At 36.7% G+C, this 24,487-nt stretch overlaps 3 protein-coding genes across 6 annotated transcripts; all 3 read right to left on the bottom strand.

Annotated features, from left to right (window-relative positions):
* Positions 1–173: 173 nt before the first annotated feature.
* On the bottom strand, positions 174–4,114 carry LOC113754067 (F-box protein SKIP14). The gene is made up of 2 exons (XM_027298393.1): positions 2,373–4,114; positions 174–1,669 (listed from the first exon to the last, which is right to left on the bottom strand). Exons 1-2 carry the CDS (start codon positions 3,189–3,191, stop codon positions 1,112–1,114), a joined length of 1,377 nt encoding a protein of 458 aa, XP_027154194.1. The 5' UTR covers positions 3,192–4,114; the 3' UTR covers positions 174–1,111.
* Positions 4,115–8,800: 4,686 nt separating this feature from the next.
* Positions 8,801–16,021, bottom strand: LOC113753072 (glucose-6-phosphate 1-dehydrogenase, cytoplasmic isoform). 4 transcript variants are annotated; one of them, XM_027297152.1, is made up of 16 exons: positions 15,629–16,021; positions 14,704–14,955; positions 14,229–14,314; positions 13,858–13,912; positions 13,596–13,782; positions 13,001–13,158; positions 12,841–12,909; positions 12,504–12,562; positions 12,223–12,259; positions 11,485–11,556; positions 10,906–11,053; positions 10,604–10,699; positions 9,940–10,010; positions 9,544–9,659; positions 9,337–9,382; positions 8,801–9,262 (listed from the first exon to the last, which is right to left on the bottom strand). In XM_027297152.1, the coding sequence occupies exons 2-16, from the start codon at positions 14,875–14,877 to the stop codon at positions 9,095–9,097; spliced, it is 1,542 nt and encodes a 513-aa protein (XP_027152953.1). In that variant the 5' UTR covers positions 14,878–14,955; positions 15,629–16,021; the 3' UTR covers positions 8,801–9,094. The 4 variants fall into 4 exon arrangements, with proteins under 4 accessions (XP_027152953.1, XP_027152955.1, XP_027152956.1 ...); XM_027297154.1 differs by having other exon boundaries at positions 15,688–16,021; XM_027297155.1 differs by having other exon boundaries at positions 15,724–16,021.
* Positions 16,022–18,610: 2,589 nt separating this feature from the next.
* LOC113752935 (plant UBX domain-containing protein 1) lies at positions 18,611–23,096 on the bottom strand. Its single transcript, XM_027296994.1, has 7 exons — positions 22,869–23,096; positions 21,493–21,589; positions 21,170–21,238; positions 20,580–20,647; positions 20,347–20,476; positions 20,127–20,231; positions 18,611–19,027 (listed from the first exon to the last, which is right to left on the bottom strand). Exons 1-7 carry the CDS (start codon positions 22,944–22,946, stop codon positions 18,828–18,830), a joined length of 747 nt encoding a protein of 248 aa, XP_027152795.1. The 5' UTR covers positions 22,947–23,096; the 3' UTR covers positions 18,611–18,827.
* Between the last annotated feature and the right edge of the window lie 1,391 nt (positions 23,097–24,487).

The raw sequence follows: 24,487 nt of genomic DNA, 5'->3' as shown, positions 1-24,487 counted from the left end.
GCAACGTACAGTCACCAACCTGGATAGGAATTAGCTAGAACTTGAACGGATATTACATCAAGGCTCTCTTCATTAACCAACTCCAACTCACTTGTACCAAATATTTTTGTATCTAAAAACGACAAAGAAACGAAAGTAATACTGGAGATTCTAAAACAGGCAAAACTCAAATCTTAAGCCAACAAATATGACCTTTAAGTGCCATTTCATCATTTCCTGATCAATAATAATAATGTACTCACAACATTAGCAACACGGGTACGGGTGACTCGTGATCAGGGCATCTGATCTTCAGTCACGCCTCCTTCAGCTAATACAGGTAAATATATCCAGATTTTACAATACAAACAAGAATAGTACCGAAGAGAAGCACCATAACGACCGGGAAGACTTCGGACATACATATAATAATTTTTGCCTACACTTCCAACAAACATGACCCGTGATCCCTTCATCAGCCGCAAACTCCCCTCATTTTCATGCAACAACATCATTTACCGTCTTCATATTTCTCAATAACAAACCTTGGAACAAGGATGTCAAGTAACCAGCATCATAATTCGGTCTTCTGTCCACCTGTGTTTCTTCGGATTAATAATCCATGGCCGCTAAATGTGTGAATAGCATCGAAACATCCAGCCCACTGTGGTAAAATAACTACTCAATTCCATTAATTCGCTTCTGAGCAAATACCTTCAACATTCCACTCTCTCTCTCTCTCTCTCACTCCCCTTTTTTCTTTTTCTTTTTTTTTTTTTCTTTTTTCTTGTTTTTCCCCTTTTTAAAGGCTCCCCGCAGCATTAGGAGGCAGATGCTAATGAAAGCAAGATTGTCAAACACATAATACAACAAGACCAGGACCTCCCAGGTAGATGCAGGGCCTGCAGACTTCCTTCCTTTTTCCAATAAAAATCAAAATGTCATCTCCAGAGGTAGTGCCTTATTCCATAGCCTGTCCTGATACCAGAGTGAATAAAGAAATACACTATCTACACCCAACTAAAGTCTATGGATCTGTTCAACAAAATGTGCTTTATTGGGAAACCATACAAATCTCGTACAACATTCAACTGACAATCTGAGGAGCTGTATCTAACATCATAATAGTCCTCTAGCCATATAGGAAGAAATGGTAACTTGCCTGTTGGTGAAGATAAGTGTGCTTTGGCGAAATAGTCACTCTCTTCTGCCTATCCTGGCAATTCAAAACCTGCTTCAGACAATCCAAACAAAGGAAGTCGAGACAAAATGTCTCCTCGTAATCACAATTATTCAAGCACCGCCCACAGTTTATACAACGAGCAATGCAAAATGTGCAGGCCTTGCACACCTGGGCAGTGTGCTGCTTCCCCCTACAGCTGTCAGCTGGACAGTCATACACTTGTCTGAGTTGTTGGCATTTTGGACATATCTCAATGTCAATAGGGCGCTCATCATCAAAGGACAGATACAACTGCTCTGCATGGAAGAACCGTGGTTTGTTGACGCTGACCCAATTCTGTTTATCTGCGCCCAATAAAAGCTTCAGCTCTTCAAAATGCTGGCTGGTTACACCAAAAAGTCCACCAATTCTTAAATGCTTAATTCCAGGTCTGCCTACAGACTTGAAGAACCTTAAGTTGCTCAAAGTCCCTTCAACGCTGAGTCTTAGACACCCCGCAATGCTTAGCTACAAGAAAAGAATAAAGTAATGAGAAAAGCAAACCACATAGATCATACAGGAATATCGTGATACATTTCCAGTTAAAAGCAATATGAGCAACAAGAAAAATATTTGCCATTAATGTTTCCACTAAGCAATGAGAAGTGAGCATTCACCCACCAACAGCTATTACCTAGAGGCACACTGTCAAATATGTACCTAAGTATAACTGCTAGAGAGAAAAGAAGTAACAGTTTGATTAGCAAAAAACTTAAAATGGCCATTGTTATATTACACTATTACAGGTTAAAAGTTAGAAAATGCAGGAGAAGAAGATAAGTCATCAACAAAAGTGCCCACAAATAGTACAAACTATAACTTCCTTGCAACCTTAATGGAGGAAAAAATTCATTTGAGGATACAAACTCAATGTATTTCCATGTAATTTTTGCAAACATAAATCACCAACTTTACTGGCCCACTTCATTAATGTGTAATATTCGTAGGCTGCAGGATCTTCAATAGAAAACACTTGGCAACAACAGACATGCCTCTAAATGCTTAAGAAGTTTAAACTAATTTGAAGTATAATGAAGTTGGTTACAAATGCAAAATAGACAGCCTTGTCGAGAAAATAATGATGCACCACAATCTCGAAAATATTAGATGGGAGTGTAATGAATGAGAAAAACTACTAAATGAAGAATAATTCCCCGGAGGAAATACCAACCTTCGTCAATCCAGGATTCATTTCAAGCACCTTCTTCAAACCACCATCGGTGATCTTTAAGCACTCCACGATACTTAAGCTGTGCAGACGGCCTTGAGCCCTACTCGTTAACCGTAAAAGGGCATCATCAGTGATCTTATCACACAACGGATAAGTGACATGAAGATTTAGCCAGAGGAGAGGATCATTCCGGACGGCGTCACGCAAGGATTTGCATACTTTTTCAACCGAAAGAAGGTCCCTCGCACCCAGGTAGCCAAGAGAAAAAAACAAAGCATCTGGGGGAGGCCCACGAACACCAGTGGAAACATTCTTCGCTGGGGATGCTGATTTATGTTTATTAGCTGCATCCCAGGGAGTGCAACACTTCTCAAAACTGAAACCCATGAAATCCTCTTTGTTAGGATCATTGCATAACCCCAATTCCATTGAAGACACGGATGATTCTTTATAGGCTTTTATATCGCCCAAATCGGGATGAAGCCTTGTGGCACTGTTCCAGACAATGTTTAGCTCGGCAAGGAATTGATCATCCACCTTTTCAACCTCATCATCTTCACTAGATGACTCAAATCCAAGATTCTCCAACCCAAAATCCTCAATCCATCCCGTAATAGCTGTGAACGTGGCGCTAATGTCCATACCAAAGGGATCCCTAGGTAATAGATCAACAATATCATCATCGGAAGATAGCTTGTCAGATTTTCCCTCGCGATTGTTATAGTCATAGGAATCGAAACCTTTGGAATTTTCACCTGGGCACCTCTCCACAAGAGACCCATTAGTATGAAAGTTTATCCCAGAATTCTTCAATGCCATTGATTGGAGGAAATCCCAAAAGGAGAAAAACGGTTTGGATTCAAAAGAAAACCCCCAACTATTGATAGCTAAACTAAAACAAAAGCACCAAAAATGTTGAAGGTTTTCCTCTAAAGATGCCCAAAAAAAAAAAAAACAGAGAGAGGGGGAGAGAGGGAAAAACCGCGCAGGTTGCCCTAACCTAACCTGTGTACGCAGAAGGAAAAAAAAAACATAAAACGTACAAAAGAAACCTGGGAAGGAGAATGAGGGTTGTATATATCTAAAAAAAACAAACGAGAAGCTGAAGCCTCAAAAGCAAAATGGGAATGGAGTTGAATGGGGGATGAACGACTGAATTGCTACAGGAAGGGAAGGGGAAGCAAGAGATAAAGACCGGAAGTAAATCGGGAAGGAAGAAAAATGTAGAGGGCGGCTGATAGGGGAAGTGAAATCGGGATTTCCGAACAAGAATGGGACAGGAGATTAGGATAAAAAGGATCTACACACAACAGGAATCAACTTTTCTTTTCTTTTTTTTTTGACCCAATTACAACATTCATTAATTAAATGTACAAAATACATGCACAAACAGTATCAGAATCTGCAGTATCACAGCACACAAATACCCAAAGAGAAACTTATAAACTGGTTTTAAAAATTGAGTTCCACCACTATTAAGACTATGATCACTATAATTATTCTACTAATTGATATATTTATTATGTACTTTGTGCATATCTGTGGGAAGATACATACTACTACATACGAAGAGAGGGAGGGGGGAGAGAGAGCAGAAAGAGAGGGAGGGAGAAATATCGGATAGGGATGTGAGGAAAAGGAAAATCGCTAGTTTTGTTGGAGGAGAGAGAAACGGAGTAAATAGGAGGAGAAGAAAGAAGGGGAGGGAGGGAGGGAGGCAAACGCGTGGTGGGAGACGAAAGAATGAAGCGTGGGACTCTTGTGTGTGTGTGTGTGTTGTTGAGTAATTCGGTGTACCGAGGTTTTTGGGGGTTATTTTGGAAATTGGGTGAGGGCGTTGTTTCTTTGTTTGGCAGCTACTACTAAGAAGAGGTGTGTAGCGTGGGCGGTAGACCCATTCCTTCCTTCCGGTGTCCACCTAGTCCGTCCGCTAATAATTAAATCCCATATACTTTGCCAAACCTATCCATCTCCGATCGATTAGTACCCTCTGCCACTGGCGGTGGTAGTAATACGGCTCCATTACGCGCCCTACAGTCTTGACATATTTTTTTTTTGTCCTGTATCGGAATCGGATGGGCGTTGGACAATGGACGCCATTTTTTGGGCTCATGGCCCGCTAACTCCCCGATGCCGTGGGAGTACGACTCTCAGATAGCGTGCAAAAGAATAGTCTACTTACAATGTATGCATTTTATCTTTAGATGAATTGTATATAACCTAAAATTTTGCATGTGTGTTATGTATTCATTCACTCGTGAGAATATATATATTATTGATATATGTAAGATTAACTATAAAAATATTCAAGAATAATACTTTTTCTATGTGAAAACTTAATTAAAAAAATAACGTCACATATAATAATTGTAAGCCAAATTAAATCTTAAGCCTTCTTTCTTTTCCCTTTCGTCTTCTTCTTCTTCCCTTTTCTTTTTTATTAAAGATTACTTAAAGGCTATTTGGGGTTGCGATAGTTTATTGAAAAATACTTCACCTAATAGAGATTTTAATAAAAGCATTTTAAAGTAATACATTGTTTGGATATATGGTTCAACAAATATTTATTATATTAGTTAATGTATGATTTTAAAATTTTTAAATGTATTTATGTTTCTATTTAATTCATAATATAGGATAAGATGATTAAATTTAATATTTAATTTTTTAAAACACAAAAGTTATTTTAAAAGTATCAAATTTTAGCTTTTGTTAAAAGTGTTTTTAACACCAAAATCTCATTTCATAATTTTATGAGATTATGTTTATCAAACATGTTAGAAGATTGGCTCAATTCTTTTAGCCAAAATCCTTATTTTGTGTGAAAATAACTAATTTTCTAATTGGTTTTAGTTACCTGGAGAAGTTGCCAAATTATTTCCTATTTTGTTTAAAATTTAGAAGTTAGTTCCAATGAGTCTAGAGAGTAGCATTGATTTCCTAATGTTATTTGATTTTTTGACTAAATAATTTTGTTTATAAATAAATAGATTAGCATTCTATAAAAACACACAAGAATAGGAGTGAGAGAGTTTTTAGTAGGTGATAAACTTATACAATAATTGGGTTTGGGAATCAAGTTATAATCTTGTAGTATTTTTCCTCACATGGTAAGAACAAGTTTTTTTTTTCCGTAGACGTAGGTTAGTGATTAAGTCGAATCACGTTAATTCTTGCGTGTTGCTCATCATTCGTACTAGTTATTATTTTCTATTACTTTTTTTTTTCTATCCCAAATAGTTGGTTTGATTCCTTATCAAGTGTTATCACAGTTTTTGATTGCGAAATTAGGTTACTCGTGGGTAATGGATTCTTCTCGAATTTAGACCAGTGAATTTTTTTTTTTTTTGGTGGATTAAAATGCTAAAGAATTTGACTGATATTAGATTAGATGCACCATGGATTTGGCAGGGGTTTAGTTGGTGTTAAAACAAGGAGTCAAGGGTAGGTAAGGATCAAGAATCCGAATTGAATGTTAAAAAAGAGTGCGTCCATGATTGAGAGAAAATATGACGTTAAGTGTTAAGGTGGGTTTGCATTGAATATTAAAGTAAATATAAAATGAGAGATTTGTTAGATTCATTAATAAATAATTATGTTTCATATTTATTCGAGAGATAGAGAAAAAACGATTAATATGTAAATAAGGGTGCGAGACCTAATAGTTTAACCTTTTAGATTAGAGTTGGGTTACTTATTTATATATTAGACTTTTTGATGGATTATTTCGAGATGTTTTTTCCTTAACAAAAATACGTCTCAAAAGGGGTTTTAATATTCAAAAGTTCTTTTTTTATTAAAAATAGTTAATTGAAGACAAGAAAAAATCAAAATACCGAACAAGCATGCAGTGGTTGGCAAGCTACCGGACGAAAAAAGTAAAAATGTAGGAATAAAATTAAACAAAAATAGGTCTGCCATGACAAGTGACCGTGAGAATGATCAGAACTAAAACCGCCCAAACTTTTTATTTACCAAAGAAGAGAACAACGGACTCTTGCCCTACCACCCAATTTGGCCGCCGCTTCCTTTACACGGCTGAAACCACCGTTGGCTAAACTAATATGAGGAGGATGTGACGGATCATGGATCGTGGTTTTGAATTTCCATTATATGGTGCGAGATTCTTTAAATTTTCTGTCCCTCTTTTTCCTTTTTTTCTTTTTTTTTTCTTTTCTGGGGGTGGGGAGGGATTTCTTGAGATTTTCATAATTATTATCTTTCCCCTGCTGGGAGTGCTTAGCCGTGACTTGAATGAATGTGATGAAATTTTGGTAAATGTATACGACGCAATGATAATGCCCCATTATATCTTCTTGAATAGTACAAAAGTCGGCCGCTGGAATTTATTAAATCCATACTTACTTATTATTAAGAGATAATCAATCAATTAACTACCCCTGGAACTGGAAGTAGCTAAAACCGAGGCTCGGACGTGGAAGCTCTAAATTGCCCAACCCCACCATTCTATGCAATATCATCTAAGGTATCGATCTACTCTAATTAAAACAAAAAAAAAATAAATTAAAAAACAGCTCGATTTATTTGCACAAAGAAAAGAAAAAAGGCCAGGACAGTGAGAGAATAAATTAACGACAAGCCCACGTGAACTTCAAACCAGGAAATGAGGTCCTCCAAAGTTCCCAAATAAATACTTAGAGTAAATCTTATATACACTGACAGTGTATACACTATCATCGTTAGATTCATGACACGTGTGTAAAAGTTGAATTTGAAATTCAAATTTTGCATAGTTGTTATTAATCCAACACTGACTGTACATTGTTGTCAGTGTAAAAAAGATTAATCCAAATACTTATTAGACAGTGAATTATACAGCAGGGTATTCTTATAATTTTGACCTCAGATCTGAGTAGGATTATTTTCAGGCAAAGGATAAATTGGCAATTAGTGCTATACAATTAAAAATAACTGCGTCAACAATGCTTTTAATTGCATAGAATAGAATCAGTTGAAAACAATCCCTCACCTGCAACATCAATGTAACTAGATTTGAAAGAGTTTTTCTATATTAGTTTTAACTATTGATATCCAAAAGTTTCGTTTATCGTAGAGATTTGTTTTAAGAATAAGAAATACTACTACTATATTTTTTTGGAGTGACGTGATGCATTAGACATGGTGATTTGAACGCTCGACTTAATGAACATTGGAACAAGAAGATCCGATGGTTTATGAACTCTCTTTACGAGTGATTCTAGGAGCATCCATGTCATTGTCAGAGAAAAAGCTTACGGAGCAGGTAAACGATAAACCTGGCGTCCAAGTTGTCCCTCGCCTCCCGACGACAAGCCTTCTTCCAAGAAAAGAATGGATTGGTGATTATTTTACGCTACTTTTACTTTTGCCAGAGAAAACTTGGGACGAGATGTTTTTTCTTCCCATCATTCTTGGTAAGCAAGAAACTCGGACTTGCTTCGAGCCCAAAAAAAAAAAAGGCAAAGAAAGAGACTTGGACTTGAATATTGGTTGAGACTTCTCTATTCTTTCGCGAATAGAATATGCTGAAATACACATGACTTATACGGGACAAACACGAAACAATAAATTTAAATACTACTAATATTAAAGAGTTTCGATGTTTGCCATCGTGTATTTAGAATTAGCATTTCGTAGATATACTCTTCTTTTTAGTGATTCCATGATACATAGTTGTGGTTGCCAACTCAAAAGCATGGATTAGCGCTGAAATCTTATTCTTAGCTTAGCCGTGTCGTTGAAGTTCACCTACACCTTAAATCTAACTGCCACAGGAAAAGGCAGATGTCTGCGTCAGTTAATTCTACAGGAAAAGGCCTTTCTTTCTTCGAATACTTGTTTTGTATTACGAGTGCCTTTTGCTGTTTAGTAGTTCTTGATCGTTCTCACTCCGCGTCGCCTCAATCTTTTTCTATGAATGCTGATAGTAATAAAATGAAAGCCCCCCCCCCCTGTAACTATGCTGATTTTCTTTTTTTTTGGGTCAACACCGGAGTATTCTGGAATCACCCAGACTAATCTCCTGCGGCTGAGCAGAGCCCGCCCCTTAGCAGTGTAACTATGCTGATAGCAACTGAAAATTTTACACGTTTATAAACAGTAGTGTCATATCCAATTAAATCTATCAGCCACGTACCGAAATAGCCATTCCATTATTAACCTGCAATGTGATATTATTGGTAGTCAGTCTACTTCCCATAATCAATCATTGGATAATCTGTCTAGAATTCTCGTACCAAACTGTGGGATATCTGCCAATAATCAATCATTCTAGTACATGATGTCTTCTTCGGCTCTATCCCGTGTAATATTTGTGCAAGACCGCAGGCTGCACCTGAATTTGGGTTAGTAAACCTCTGCTCAGTCTCTTCAATTAATTTAAATTGCCTTGGAATGAAAGTGCTCATATTTCGAGTGGCTGTTCTGTGTTTGATGCGCAAGAAGCAATTATTATTTCGGTATTATTGCGTTCAAAAAAAACCTTATTACAACATTGCAGTAGCGATATACCACATGTTACAAATCATGCCTCAAAATAGTGAAAAAAAAAAAAAAAGCATCTGAACGGCGAGTGCATCCGCATTTTATCAGCACGCTGCTATGGGGGCACACCAGGGATGGCAGCATACCAGAGTAGGTAATATTTGTACATGGAACCATTACAACACCGCATCTACTCGGCAAGTAGGATGCCATTAGCACGGAACGGAATCCCAGCAACTCTAGAGCGTGGGAGGGATCCATATATAGCCATGTGTTTGCACATAACCGGCTCGCTGTAACAATTCATCAGCTTCTGTTGGACCTCTGCTGCCGGGCTTATACAAGGCAGTCTTCATCTCTCCCCTATCTATTCTGTGCAGAAGAGGGGTGAATATTTCCCAAGCTTCCTGAAATTGTGATCTGTGTCAGTGATGAAACATCATCTTCCGAGATCTAATCAGAATTTCAATCATTACAGTACCTTCAACTCGTCTCTGCGGACAAAATGCTGCTGGTCGCCTCTTATCCTGTAGAATCAAGAATTGCAGTCACATGTCTATGAAGGCATGCTTAAGAACCCAATGTAATGCAAGAATTCTTTTCGCGTCATTAAACTGCTGATCAGAATGATACGCACATAAAAGGCATGGGGTTGAACTTTAAAATTATAGGAGAAAACAATCTTTACGTGTCAAGAATTAGACGTTCATAAGCCTCTGGAATGGTAACCCCAGAATATCGCTGCCTATATGACAAGTCCAATTCGCTTTGAACAGTTGACATTTCCAGCCCAGGTTGCTTGACCTTCATAAGAGCACTCAAAAGGTCAGAGCCAAGTTGACTGTGGAAGGAGTCTCAATATTATGTATTAATCCCAGGTTACAAAGAGAAGAATGTACAATCGAAGATGAGAACGTACAACCAAATGACAAAGGAGAAATAATATCAAAACTATTTGTCGATATATTTGCAAAACCTGCAATCTTAACAATTTTTATACCTTTGATGAGATTATTACATAAATTGAATGTGTGAGAAATAGTAACTGAGAGAAAACTACAATATGATTGGAAACCAGTCTTACCGTTAGCTTCATATAAATAGCCTCTGAAGGTTGCAGACGTATTACAAATTCATTTCTCCCTTGCTTTTGACCTGGATGAACAAAATATTCTTTTCATGGTATGGCTCAATGAAAATAACCTACAACATATGCGCTTCTTGTTAATGAAGAAAAACTGAATAATGAAGAAAATTTTTTTGATCTTTTTGGTAATGCAGAAAGTGACGAGAAAACGATATAGAGTGCTTAACTAATACTAATAGTTCAAATTATTCTTTTCACCTTTTTCATTCTTTGCTTAGTTAATAGTTCTAATTACAAACACAATTAAAGCATCAAGTAGTTGCAGCAGGACTCAACTGCAAAACTGTGCTCTTCTACCTACTAATCAGGACCATTAAAGCATTTCAGTTTAAGTTGGAATGATAGAGGCCTTTCTCTTTCTCTAGTTCTTGGGTTTTGTTAGGTGGCATGTTTTCTCAATCTTGAAACCTTACAGGCAAATATTTCCAATCAGAGAACTGATTAGAAGTCAGAAACTCTATCACCATCCCTCATAGACTAGCTCCGAGATCTATCCTCATTGTATGATCTACTTTAAGATGTAGCTTCTACAAAAGCAGAGCTCCTAACCTACAGTCATATGCCTATTTCATTTTAACTTCTTGAGAGCTGAAATACATACATCTGAAAATATCACCGGGTACATCCTTAAATTGCACACGGACTTCTGCCTTTCTTGAATTTAGAGCTTTTCCAGCCTTCAGTATAAATGGCACACCTGCAGCAAGTGATTATGGCAATGTCAGGACAGAAACGCGTTCCAATCACAAAATTCTTGCCAAGCAAAAAGAACGTCAACCCTCTTCTAATTTTTCATTTAACATCCACAAAGCGTTTGCTGCTGTATGAATAAAAATTCTGTCATTGAACAATGACAGAGATCGACCACGCAATACTACACCATTTACTGCAGACATGCCCCACCTTCCCATCGCTCATTGTGGATCCGTAAAATCACAGTTGCAAAAGTAGGAGTATTGGAGTTGTCTGGAACTGTGGGATCAGCAGTATAGCCCTCATATTGTCCAAGAACGACCTCCTCTTCTTTAATTGGTTGCACTGATTGGAGAACCTAGAAATAACAATTGGACCTTTAGAGGCTTCTACTGCAGTTATACACATTACTGCCTAAGTGCATAAAGAAAAGTTTGATGTGCTTAAACAGGTAAATTCTGTATATTTTTTCCAACATTCTGAAGCACAAAGCCAATTGCATGAGACTCCGACCAATTCAAACAAACAAGAGCTGCATGTAAGCAAACTTATGCCTGTGCATTCATTTACTTAACACCAAGGTTGACCTTTTCACCATTGCAGTTTTGTATGTTTTATTTTGGTTTATTCTCTCTTTCCCTTCTTCAATCTTGTGGTATATTCAGGTAGTCATCACAAGATTTCACAGAACTACCTACTTTTGTTTTTGCTGCAGATCTTTATTTCCATTTCCTTTTATTCTCTCTCTCTCTCTCTCGCAGATACAAACCAACTTGCTGGAATACTAACCTTAACCTTCTCATCTCGGATGTGTTCAGGCCTAATTGAAATTGGCTTCTCCATGGCAATGAGGCAGAAAACCTGCATAGGAGATCACTTATCAGATAAAAAAGGCTAGGCTTCAGAAGTAAAGACTATCAGGTTTCAGATAACTAATTTATGGCACCACTCCAAGAATAATAAAAAAAATAAGGGATTGTACATAGAGAATAATTATTATGATCGATGAAGTGGAGGAGAGCTTGCATCGTTAGATGGATACTGTCATCATGTCAGTCCTGTATGGACCTTCATACTAGATGCAAGTCTCTGAGCAGATTATCTATGATCGCGTTATTTATCGAATTATTGCCTTTTTATGAGAATTTTAAAAAAAAAAATCATCCCTTTTAACAGAGTTCCAAAATAAGAACTGAAATCAATTGGACAAAGGGCCACAAGGCACACCGAGAAGGAAGGAAGAGGGAGAAGTTTACAGTTTGTTGAAGAACGAAGCGAGGGAGGGAAAAAATTTTAATTTGTTGAAGAAAGAGGCGCCAGTGAAGAGGAGAAGAAATAACTTGTTCGGTGAAGGAAGGGACAATGTTTGGGTAAAAAACCCATCTATGATTACAAAGTCTTTACCATACATTACTTAGACAAAAAGGAGATATGAGCTATTGGTATGTAATAGCTGTAGCTAAACTATTTTTTCAGGAGTTACAATTACTAAACTATTGGTATGACATATTCCAAAACTAGTCTCACCTGCAAGAGGTGATTCTGAATAATGTCACGGATAATTCTGCAAAACAAAATCAAAGAGATAGGCATTAGTAATTCTAAGCATTCTAACAAACAAAGAAAACAACAGTTTCTGATCTGTATATTAACTTCTATAACATGAACTCATCTAAAATTAGTAATTCTAATCGTTCTGGAAGAGAAACCTGGTTTAGCCAAAGTTTTCAAATGAGGAAATATAATTAACTGTGGGAGTTTAATTTCCAAGTGTCAATAGTGGAACAGTGGGTTTCCACGTGGCATACCCATATTCATCGAAGTATCCACCTCGACCTTCAGTTCCAAAATCCTCTCTGAACACAATCTTCAAAAGAATAGAAAGAAAAGGATTTATGTACTCTCACTGTCAAAGTACTTGAAGCAAAAGAGAGAAATATGTAGCAGCAATCTCAAGAATAAAGCCAAAAAATTAAACTATTCGAATACCAAAGCCAATTTCTGATTTTGGAAACCAAGAGAGTGATTGATTACTGTTGATGGGCACACAAACACAGATAGAGACATGTATGTATACATGTGTGTGTGTGTGTGAGAGAGAGAGAGAGAGAGGGAAAGCAAGAGATTGCAAGAGAGGAATCTCACCTGCACGTTATCAATGTTGTCACGATTCCAGAGTGGCAAAAAGAAGCGATTAGCAAAACGGAGTACCAACTACATTATTTGCCACGATAAATCAGGATTAGCATATGGCCATTGCTCAACTGGGATAAGAAAATATAGACAGTGTTGGAATGTGCATTACCAAGTTCTGTACCAATTCCTTTCCCAAATAATGATCAATACGATAAATTTGGGGCTCATCAAATAATTCACCAATCTGGGAACTGAGTTGCTCAGCTGAAGCCAAATCCTTGCCAAAGGGCTTCTCAACAACAATGCGAGTCCAGCCACCAAGATCAGCTAGAATGAGTAACACCAAGAAGTGAACAAAAGATGAACAACTCTTAGGGTTGCAATTAAAATGACAGGCCAAGCACCAATAAGTGGTCTCTAGAGTTTTTATCAGGTAAAATTCAGCTGGGAAACAAAAGACAAGAAGAAGAAGCACCAATGCATTTTCACATTGGATGGGACAATGCATGGAGCTTTATCAACCTACCATATAACTTGCTTTGTACAAGGGTTGAAAATTTGCTTTAAACAGGAAACTACAGGAGCAACATAGGGAGAGTTTTTGGGCTTCTTTTCCATCCACACTCACAGTTATCTCCAAGCAAATCAAGTTTAACTAATTATTCTAACAGGACGGTACACCTGAACCAAATGGGGCATAAATTCCAGAGCAAGACCCTACAAGATGAATGCATGGTAGAGAAGAAAGACGCTGAAGTACATACATTTATTTGTACAATAAAGCTTGATCATTTTGCAGACAGGAGGATACACAGATGGAGGAAGAGCAAGGTAAAAGAGTCTTCGAGCAGATCCTTCTGTACTTTTTGTTGACACTTCATGCTCAAATATTGTCTTATCCAATGCTCGGAAACCCTCCTCAGCATCATAGGCTCCACTTACATATTTGATCTACAAAAACAATTATTAGCAGGCATCTACAGTAAAATGAAAAATTTAAATTTCATTTATAGCATATATACTAACCAATTGCAAAAATTTTGATAATTCTTCACCATTATCTTTGCCATGGGACAGGTACCTGCAGCGTGTTTACTCTATTGGTTCAAAGCTAACAAGATCAGGTGCTATAATGCATTGAGAAAGGCTGAATAAGCAAAAAGCTCAAATGTAGCTTGGCATCACCTCTCTAAACAATGATGAGAATTAAATAAGAGCAAAGCTCAAAAGTAACGAATGTTAAATTATTTGGCAAAGCGATAACTTGTACAACGCGCAAGACAAACTGTAGAAGCAAGAGGAGTTGACAATTGCATAATGCGAGAACAGATGTACTTGATCCTAAGTCTTCTTAAATTCAGGAAGTAACATAGGAAATTTCGAGAACAAAATCTTACCCACGGATACGATCTCTCAAGTCATCATCTGAAAGCTTGGTCCTTGCATATCCAAAAATGTGAACTTCATCTGGAGGCAAGAATCCCTGTGAACAGTCCGACCAAAATCTTGACTTAGCATAACACAACTCTCTTTCACCCATAGCATATAAAAATCAATATCTGAAATATGTAGTGATATCATCTATTGCCAAAATGATGCCTCAACTCAAACTATATTACGAGCAAACTAAAACATGAGGTTCTTGCTACTGGAAGATCTAAGAAGAGACCAATATATGTAGCCCTTTGCTTCCATGAAAAAGGGGGCATATCTATCTATTTTATATTTATCTATTCAGATAGAAAAGGAAAGGAAGCAACTTTAGGAATGCACTTGAAATCTTGGCACATATCATTACCAGACCATATTGACGAGCAAATGTAGTAAGCTATCCATCACAAAAAAAAAAAGGGGAAAAAAAAAGCGCCAAACCTGACGATAAAGGTTGAAAAGTGCAGGGAAAGTCTTCTTCTTGGCAAGATCACCAGAAGCACCAAGAACAATAATGGAGAGGCAGCCAGTATCAGGCACATTATCATCGTCTCCTACGGGGGACTCGGTCTTAAAAGAAGCTCTTTTTTCAATGCTCCAAGCAGCTGATGCCATTTTCAGATCTCCAGAAGCAGGTGGGGAACCAAAATAGCTCACCTCTTAACAATTTCAAGTATGCTCAGTTCCACTTATCTACAGCAATACAAAACCAATTTGTGACCAAGCCGAAGCTGTTTTGAACAACAAAGATATGGAAAATTCAATCGAAGCAGTTAACAGCTCCTGCTATGCTATGCTATGCTAGGTGTAAGGCCACTTGTGTCTACATAAAGGCATGAATCCCTTCAAAATTTTCCTCTTTTATTAACGAGAACACCAGCAAGAGAATTGCTCACTCTCCAACTCCCCAGTCCAATCCACCAAACAAGAGAACTACATACAGATACATTCCCTCCCCCCCCCCCCCCGGATCCCGCACCCGCAGAAAACAATACAAGAAAAGGAAAAGACAATGACGAAATCAGAATTTGAGAACCTGCATCGTGCGCAGGCTGATTAATATTACAGCCTACGTTCTTTTTCTTTTTGTAATTATTATTAGTTCTAATCAGCAGAATTAAGCCATACCTGATCCAACTGGAAAACACTCAGTACAAACTCACTTCGGATCGCATCAAAAGATAAAAAATGAAGATAGAGAAAATGAGGATAAGGGAGCTGTAGAGATTAAGACGGGCAGCCAAAAAGTAGACGCTGAAAGCGAGATGAAGTTGTTGGGCATGTGCAGGAGGGGGATCATCAAAACATGGAAATGAGAAAATTTCAATATATATTTTTTAAATTCTATTCTGCAACTAATGCTTACCAGTAACGGGGAAAGTAGTTATAGCAGAAAAAGAAAAAATGGGGCCTGGATTGCCGTACAAAATTAGTCGAGGATGGTAGTTGGCAGGTAAAGACCTTTTTTTTTCTTTTTCCTTTCGCTCCCCTTCTGTTTTCGGGTTTGATACAACCGAACAAGAGCAGAAATTGTGCGGATTGAATCCGAGAATTGCAAGTCCGGGAGGGGGGCCCGGGGGGAGGGGGGTGGTGATGGATATTGGACTAGCAAGTAGTAACAGCAGTCATGGCCTTTTGGGATTGGGGTAACCGGAAGACTTTTGAAGGTGCTTTGTAGTTGAATAAGAGCTAGTGTCAGCGGTGTCTGCTGAGGCGAAATTCTGTGATCAGCGCTGATGTTAATGGATGCTTTCTACGGTGCCTCCCTTTGACTTTAATTTGCTCTTCTCCTCTCAGTAATAAGTACTATAAATAAATACTATTAACTTAGCCGCCGTCGACGTCGACGACGACGCAAATAATATACCAGTGCTAATGAGGATGCTGGCTGCCTACGTGTCTATACTTGGGAGTTTCTACATCTCGGATTAATGTTTATTCCCTTTATATCCTCGTGCGGAGTGCTCTTGTTTGAATGGAGGGTAAGTTGCGTGAGAAAGAAAAGTAGAAGAACGTGAGATACTAGAAAATAAAAATTATTTCCTCGTGCAAAAAAAATTTTTTGAAATAAAATGAGAAGTCAATGGTAATTATTGGAAGCTACTAAAGTGTAATTATTGGTAACTATTTTCTTTTAAAATTGTACTATAAATTTTACCGGACATAAACAAACACACATATAAAGGAAAATAAAACCAATAAATTTTCCTCGTCCCCCGACACATTTCCTTGCAATTTGGAAGTCAATTTTTTTTTAAAATAATATTTTACATGCATTATAAACACATTCTTCAACTCACATTTTTATATTTTCAATCACCTTTTTATCTCATATACATCAGATTATAAAAAGCGTTACACTAATTATTTTAAATAATACACTGTCCAAATAATACACATTTACTTGGGGATTGATAATGATGAAAACGTCAAAATCCAAACTTCTTTCCATACATTATAGGAGTACTATTTATTGTGTTGCCGATCGATGACCAATAAACATACAACATGCTAATCAAAGGATTAGTGAAGGTACACCTTGCACATCACCTAACACACACCTCAAATTCTGCACCTAACACTTCCCCACTTAGCACTTCATATAAATCATACTCCCTCCGTCCCACTTTGATAATCCCATTTCTTTTTTCACACAGTTTAAGAAAAAGTAGTTAACTTTGTTGGAAAAGTAAATTTAGATTATTTTTTTCCTAAAATACCCTCACATTAAATATGTTACAACTTTATGGGAACTTGAATTGATGGTAAAAAAAGAATCAACTCTCATTAAATGCGGTAGGTTTATAGTAATAACTACTTACATTGAATAAGTATATTTTAGGAAAATTAAAATACAACTACATTCTTCAATTGGAAAGTGGACTACAATTTGAGACAGATGAAAAATGAATACGGGACTATCAAAGTGGGACGGAGGGAGTACTAAAAGTTGGACTAGTAACTAACAAATGTAGTATACCTACCATCTCAAACAAGCGGAAAGATTTAATCATTGATGAGTACAATAGATTTCTATAAGCAAATGAAAAGTTTTTTTGGGGGGTTAATTTTTTGCAAACAATTATGCTACTACTACTACTACTTATTATTATTATTATTATTATTATTATTATAAATTGCACGGAGTATGCTCATAATAAATCACGAGTCCCCATAATTAGTTGGTTAACTCGTACTTTTTTCCTTTGCGAACTTGATCCGATAATTCTCATACCCATGTCGTTTCCCCATTTGCCGCTGGTGTGCTCTGCTCAAATTTACGACACCAAAGCCTCTATTGTCTAACATTATTGGGAAATTTGCCAAATTAGTCCATAATATTTACAAAAAATTTTTTTTAGCCCATAACATTTAAAATCAGCAAGAATAATTCCTAACATATAAATTATGATTCATTTTGATCATAATGCTCGTATTTGTTCATTTTCTCTGACTGAAAATAACACGTCCCTCTCATGTGAGCATATTTTTAAGAACAAAACCGAAAAATACACTTGATTTCCCTTTTAAACTAAAAATATACGGGACCGCCACAGCCACAGGCAGTTTTTTATATATATTTTCCATTTATTAGTATTATTTTCTATACGCGTCCGTCCAAAAGCACGGGGTTTGGTCGTACAGTATCCACCTAATCCCATAAGTATTTAAAATTTTTACCTTAAGTTTTTAATTAAATTTTAATAACGGGACCGGGGGAGAGTTTTTTTTTTTTTTTCTAAAAAGAAAAGACAAAAATCCGAATGCAGAAAGAGGTAACTTTCACAATGGTGTGTGGGTTAACGTTGGTCTGTCAGCGCTTGGTACCCCAATCATTTTGTTTTTTTTGACAAGGTGGGCCATCTTTTGGATCACCCTATTCACAGGTAGAATCCGTCTATATCAAATTCAAGCCTGCCACCTCTCCACCAGCATCGGCCCAGCCAGCCAGCCTGCCTGCGTGATTGACTGATTCCATTTATTTCTTTCCCTGCAACCAACTTCTGTATTACGGCACAACCAACCCAACACATGTACACAAGTCGCGTCCCTTCTATGTTTCTACCACTTATTTATCACTGACCCTTTGACCATAATTAAGACCCCATTTGCGGTTACAGTAATTTATAAAAGAAAAAAAAATACTTTTGACACAATTTTTTTTTAAAAATACTTTTAAATTATCAAAAATTGAGCTCCTTCAGTTCCGAGAAATTAGTTATCAAATACTCTAAAAAATACTTTTAGTACTTAAAAGCACTTTCTTAAAAAAAAAAACACAACCCCAAACGGAGCCTAAAACACCCTCCAAATCCAGCAGAAAAATTAAGGGAAGGAAGCTACCATATTGGGTCACGAAGCTGAGCCACCTCAAAAGCAGACTAGAATTGGCAGACATCATGAACAAATTATTAAATTCATCACGACCAGCCAGATGCCATGTTTGGGAGGCATATGGACAAGTTCCCTCCCCCCTTTTCTCTAACAGCAAGCAACTAAGTGATTTTCATACATATAAATGGATCAAGCTATCTAGATCTCAGCAAAGAGGCGATTAATTTATATCACATTTTCAACCACTTTGGCTTGATACTCTTCTTATCAGCAGGCTTGCCCTGGGGAACAGCAGCATCAACATGATTGGACGTTACAACCTCTGCTGGAGGTTGGGCAGACTCTTGCTGCTCATCTGTGATGTCCAGGCCTTGCAAAGACATGACCTCCTCTTGAAGGAATGGCCCCGAAGCTGCAGCAGCAGCGTCACCTGGAAACAAGAAAAGCATGTGAAACCACAAATTGAATATATAAACGCAGATACTGTATCAGCAAAGAGAACGTGTGAGAAGAGAGGGAGGGGGGGGGAGGGTACTTCACAAACAGAAAGTAACAGGTGAACACAAACATCGACTCCAAACATTTCCACAGTCAACATTTCCTACTATAAACCGATGATGCAAAACCAGCCATTTTGCCTTCAAAATAAGTTCCTTCAACAACTTGCAAAAGCCCACTGTCTGATGGGTCTTTTTTAACTTAGTCAAGAAATAACTGCGGGTTCAGAAAGTGATCACTATCCAGATTCGTATGATCAGCCAACAAACCACTTCAAATTTTACATGGCCCACAGCCTATATTCACTTAAAAGACGGCTGCCCCAGATCAGCATCAGCTGCAGGCGATAATGATGAAGTCGGATGCCATTCATCACTATCTATTTTAAGTTATAGCTATACCAATTAAGCAAAATTTCCAAGATCCTAGATGAATTACTCAATTAATACTAGTTGATCAGTTCACAACATGGCAGTGGACAATCAGTGCAACCTATATTGCACACTTTGAATATATACGAGCAGATAATCCAGCAAACCCGTATAATCACTCTCAGGGCAGATGAGCCGCATATTCAGATGCGTCCCAACTCATGCCACTACGTGACCTACTCCAATGTCTTTTACTCCTTAACTCTCTTTTGGTGAACTGACCATCATGTTTGCAACAATTTTCAGCCCTATTGCACTTCATCAACATCCAGATAATAGGTAAAGTGGAAAATAAGCAGTACTCAAACTAATGGAAGTGTTCCAAAGTGCTGGTATTGCTAAATGTCTTGCAAAAAATATTTTAAGTATTAACAGTACCCCACCCCTTCTCTTTCCAAAAAGGAATAAGTTAAAACTCCAAACAAATGATCACCAACTCTGAATTATGCATAAGCATAAAAAATTTCCATACTAAGAACAACAGGGCAACATGCAGTTTTAGAAGATTTAAGACCATGGCAACGGTAACCAGCTTAAATTTGACTTCTGTAATCATAACTTTAATGCAAAAGTAAGATTAGAATTATAACACGTACAGACCTTGTGCTTCATCATATGCAAAATACACAATAGCACCGGGCAAAAAACCAGCAGAATAAAAGTCCTGTGAGGTGTCTTTTATCTGCTTCTTGGGAGGAGTAGTATCTGAAAAGCAAAAATCTTAACCACAGTTACACCAGCTTCACCATCTTAAATACTTCATAAGGTACTGTATAACCTTGAACAAGAATAAATTACATTAAACACTGCAAATCCTTACATATATAAAATGGCACTTCAGGATGAATAATTACTTTCATGAGAAGATCAACTAAGCTTTGAATCTGCTCCGTTGGGTGAAATACAGCCTCAAGAGTGTAATTGTCAGGAAAACGTACTCTAATGACAGCCTGCAGGGATGTGAAAAAAAATTAACTTTGCATCATAGGAGAGTATAAATATATAGAAACTTCAAAGAGTAACAAATTCATCTGCAAAGAAATAGCTTAGCACCTTAGTTATCCTTGACCTGCGAGCAGCCTCTTCTGCTTCTCGGATTTTCTTCGTCTTCAGAAAGTTATCTGCTTAGTTTCCCAAGTCAGATGCAGAAACAAATAAGACGTCTTATATGTGGCCAGATATAGATATCATCACAATATCTAAGGTTTTTTATCATGCACCTTTAAGAATTTCATAGGTGAATGTTTGCGCTGACAAAATGCAGCAATAAACTACAGGATGAACCAATAGATGGTACACAACCAGATAATTGCACTTTTCGAAGAAACTATCAGAATTATATGAGTATATGTATGTTTTCAGACCGCCATCTACCATTCTGGCAAGAGTTATATACTCAATTTCACCTCTTATAGTCATCGAGACAACTAGACCATGTCATTTTCAAAAAATATATTAGATATGTTGATCAGTTTCCAAGAACATGCAGTTCATGTCCAAATAACTTATTTTATTGGAGCAGAAGTGGCAAAAGAAAAGCTCCACTTCAGTCATTTCTCTAGAAAACAAATTAGACCTTTCAAATATGGTGGTAATAAATAAGCAGATAAACCAATATCTATAATTGCAAGGATATTTCATACCTTCCTTTTTTGTTGCCATGAGTCGATAATAATCCTCTGCTGTGAACTCATAAAAGTCATCTGGCTCCTCTGACAATTCCATCCAAAACAAGAAAAGAACACAGTTATAATCAGCAAAACTACAAAAAAAAAAGTGCGGAAAGAAAACAGTTCCAAGCCTGGAATAAGTAATTCAAATTTTATTCAAGACTACTATAGCATACCCGTGTGAGCAATGTCCCAAAAAGGCACAATTGCATAACACCATCCGAAAATCAAATAGCATGTTACCTTATCCAACAATGCAAGGTCAGAGAAAGTTACAAAAATCAAATAGAGCTTACTATTGTCAAGGACATCACTAGGACTTGAAGAAGCAGTAAATGTTTCAAACACACGGATTTCTCGACCAAATCTTTCTTTAGCAGCAGCAAGCTTTGCCTGAATTCCATGCAAAAGAACAAGAAACTGAAAATAGGCACTTTTTAACCCTTCAACTTTATAAAGATACACAACAAGTGCTCACAGTTCAACAAGGTCATATGCATTCTCCAGATCAGTGATTAGGCAACATTCTTGAAAAAACTTCACAAACCCTTAGGAAGAAACATGAGCAAATAGAAAACTTTCTTAAGTTCCAAGAATGCCAGAGCTACAAAAAGTGGAGTGCCATGCTTTGCAGAAGAACATAAAACAAGCAATTCAATCAAAGCCTCTCAGGTGGTGATGGATAAAGAAAGAGAGATTGCAATTATTATCTTTCTTTAGCAGCAGCAAGCTTTGCCTGAATTCCATGCAAAAGAACAAGAAACTGAAGAAACTGAAAATAGGCACTTTTTAACCCTTCAACTTTATAAAGATACACAACAAGTGCTCACAGTTCAACAAGGTCATATGCATTCTCCAGATCAGTGATTAGGCAACATTCTTGAAAAAACTTCACAAACCCTTAGGAAGAAACATGAGCAAATAGAAAACTTTCTTAAGTTTCAAGAATGCCAGAGCTACAAAAAGTGGAGTGCCATGCTTTGCAGAAGAACATAAAACAAGCAATTCAATCAAAGCCGCTCAGGTGGTGATGGATAAAGAAAGAGAGATTGCAATTATTATCTTTTTCCAAAGAGCACGGATAGAATATATTGAAGCCTCGAAATATGTCTTCCAAATATTCGCCTCTATACATGAAGAATCATTAACTACAAGAAATTATTGCATGTAATCATGTCTATCCAGACAAGCTTGATAGAAGAGAATGACAGCAAATACCTATGACCCCCTAACACTTCCTTCAAATTTCATCCTAAGTGCACAAAAAATGCAGCAATTAATCCACGTACGGTACTTTAAATAACTTGAAACCAATTTTTAAACTCTCAATAGACATGCCTGATAACTTAAAGCACTTCCCATCGACATACATAAAGATTTTGTTATTACTATTTTGCAGCTGATATCGACCTATAATTGATCAGTAATAAGGAAATGAATCAGGGCGCAGGCTGCAATCAGGGAATGTAGAAAGTAACGGAAGATCATAAACCCAACACTAATTTAAAAAAAAAAAAAAAAAAAAAAGAGGCACGGTAGCTTATCCAGTTCCAAGACCAATATTCAAGAATCCCAACCTAAGACCCAGAGATTTTCCTGGGGAGGAAGGAAAGAAAACAAAAACAAAATCCGATGAACCAATTGAGCATGAAGGAAAGGAACTAAGGAGGACCTTAGCTGATTCGGAGTCCATTGAGTGGATAGTAGTGAATCTCCTCCGCTTGACAGCTGGTGGAGAATCAATTCTCATCACCAATTTACAACAATTTCCAATCTGCTTGATCTTTTTACCCTCCTTTGCCAGCCCCGCTTTCTTGCTTGTTTTCTTGAATCCTTTGACTCTATGAGCAGGAAACCGACGCCCTCGATAATTCTCGGATTCGTTTCTTGCCCCGGACCCCTATATGATCGGGTTTGGACGTGCACGCGAAATTAAACTTGATTCCAAAACACAAGAATGTTGAATGGGTGTAGGCCCAAATAAAAGACACAACAAAATGCACCATATTAAGTGTTTTGAACCCAAGCCCAAGAAGTTATACCGGTCAGAGAAAATAGAATAAAGTCAAATCGCAAGGGGGAAAAAAAAAAGGCAACCGTCCAAAAGAGAGTCCCCTTCCATGTTGTCTGGCACAGCGGAAGAGAGAGGAGAGGAAGGATTACAGTAGTTTATGTATTTGGATTATGTATTTGAATTAATCTTTTGTCTATACTAATAATATATAAACTATCACCATTAGATATGTGGATATTAATTTTAATTTGAATTTACAATTTTTTACATAATTATCATACATTTAATGATGATAATTGTATACACTATCAATGTATATAAGATTAACTCTATATATTTTACATATTTATCATTAAATTTGAATTTGTCATGTTTATGTTAACGGGTAAAAATGAGATTTCATAGAATTTTGCATCTTCAGTCTCACATCATTTCTGTTTTTTTTCTTATTTTTTGAGAAAAAGTTTAATTAGGGTATTTATCCTTTCATTTATATCCGGTTAAGACTCTCAAACAAAAGAAAATGAACAAATTCTCTTCATTTATTTTCTATTTTTGGCACTCTATTGCATCCAAAATGCCTTTTGTTTTTCTCTCCATTTGTCTCCTTTTTTTTTTTTTACCTCTCTTGGAATGTTTAATTTTGACATGCCTTATTAGAAAATTTCTTCATTTTCTTTCAAAATAAACTTTTCTTCAATCTCAATACTGCAATACAGGTCACATCTTGCTAGTGATGCCAAATTCAAACTTGTATTTTGTCAATATTAGTGTTCCCCTTTTTATGATAATATTTAGAAAATGGAAACAATTTGTCATCATTTTGTAATTTTTCAAAGGGTATTTATTATGTGCTATAATACTTATTGCATAGTTGAGGTAAATTGTTATTCTTTATCCTTTTTTTTTATTTTTCAGTATGGTTGTGTTTGACAAAACTGAAATCTAAAATTTGAAATCTAAATGTATTAAATTACTAAATTCGATGCATTCGAGTGTATATCATATTAAATAATAATGAAATAACTTATTACTTATTTTTGTGAGTAAGTTTTACCGATAGATTTTAGTGCTAATTAATTAATTTAGATGTTCTATTTTTTGTTATTAAATGCATTTGAACATCCTATGATATGAATTTATTAAATTTAAATAATAAATTAGATTATTAAACAAGGTATAAGTAAAAAAATGATACAATAATTAGCATAAAATAAAAATTTTTAAAAACCTTTTTTTTTCCAATAGAAGAGGGGTGAGACTTAAATAAGCGGGGA

The sequence above is a fragment of the Coffea eugenioides genome, chromosome 11 (assembly GCF_003713205.1).
Source record: "Coffea eugenioides isolate CCC68of chromosome 11, Ceug_1.0, whole genome shotgun sequence".
NCBI lineage: Eukaryota > Viridiplantae > Streptophyta > Magnoliopsida > Gentianales > Rubiaceae > Coffea > Coffea eugenioides.
This window is presented reverse-complemented; position numbering and strand designations above follow the sequence as displayed.

Coding starts and splice junctions, on each gene's coding strand:
- LOC113754067 (XM_027298393.1), bottom strand. CDS start 3,191: ATGGCATTGAAGAATTCTGGGATAAACTTTCATACTAATGGGTCTCTT. Junction 1,670..2,372: donor TGAATCCTGGATTGACGAAG/GTTGGTATTTCC, acceptor CTTTTCTTGTAG/CTAAGCATTGCGGGGTGTCT.
- LOC113753072 (XM_027297152.1), bottom strand. CDS start 14,877: ATGGCATCAGCTGCTTGGAGCATTGAAAAAAGAGCTTCTTTTAAGACC. Junction 11,557..12,222: donor TTCAGAATCACCTCTTGCAG/GTGAGACTAGTT, acceptor TCTCCTATGCAG/GTTTTCTGCCTCATTGCCAT. Junction 11,054..11,484: donor TCCGAGATGAGAAGGTTAAG/GTTAGTATTCCA, acceptor TGTTATTTCTAG/GTTCTCCAATCAGTGCAACC.
- LOC113752935 (XM_027296994.1), bottom strand. CDS start 22,946: ATGAGAATTGATTCTCCACCAGCTGTCAAGCGGAGGAGATTCACTACT. Junction 20,232..20,346: donor TGAAGTGCCATTTTATATAT/GTAAGGATTTGC, acceptor TTTGCTTTTCAG/ATACTACTCCTCCCAAGAAG. Junction 19,028..20,126: donor TGCATATGATGAAGCACAAG/GTCTGTACGTGT, acceptor TCTTGTTTCCAG/GTGACGCTGCTGCTGCAGCT.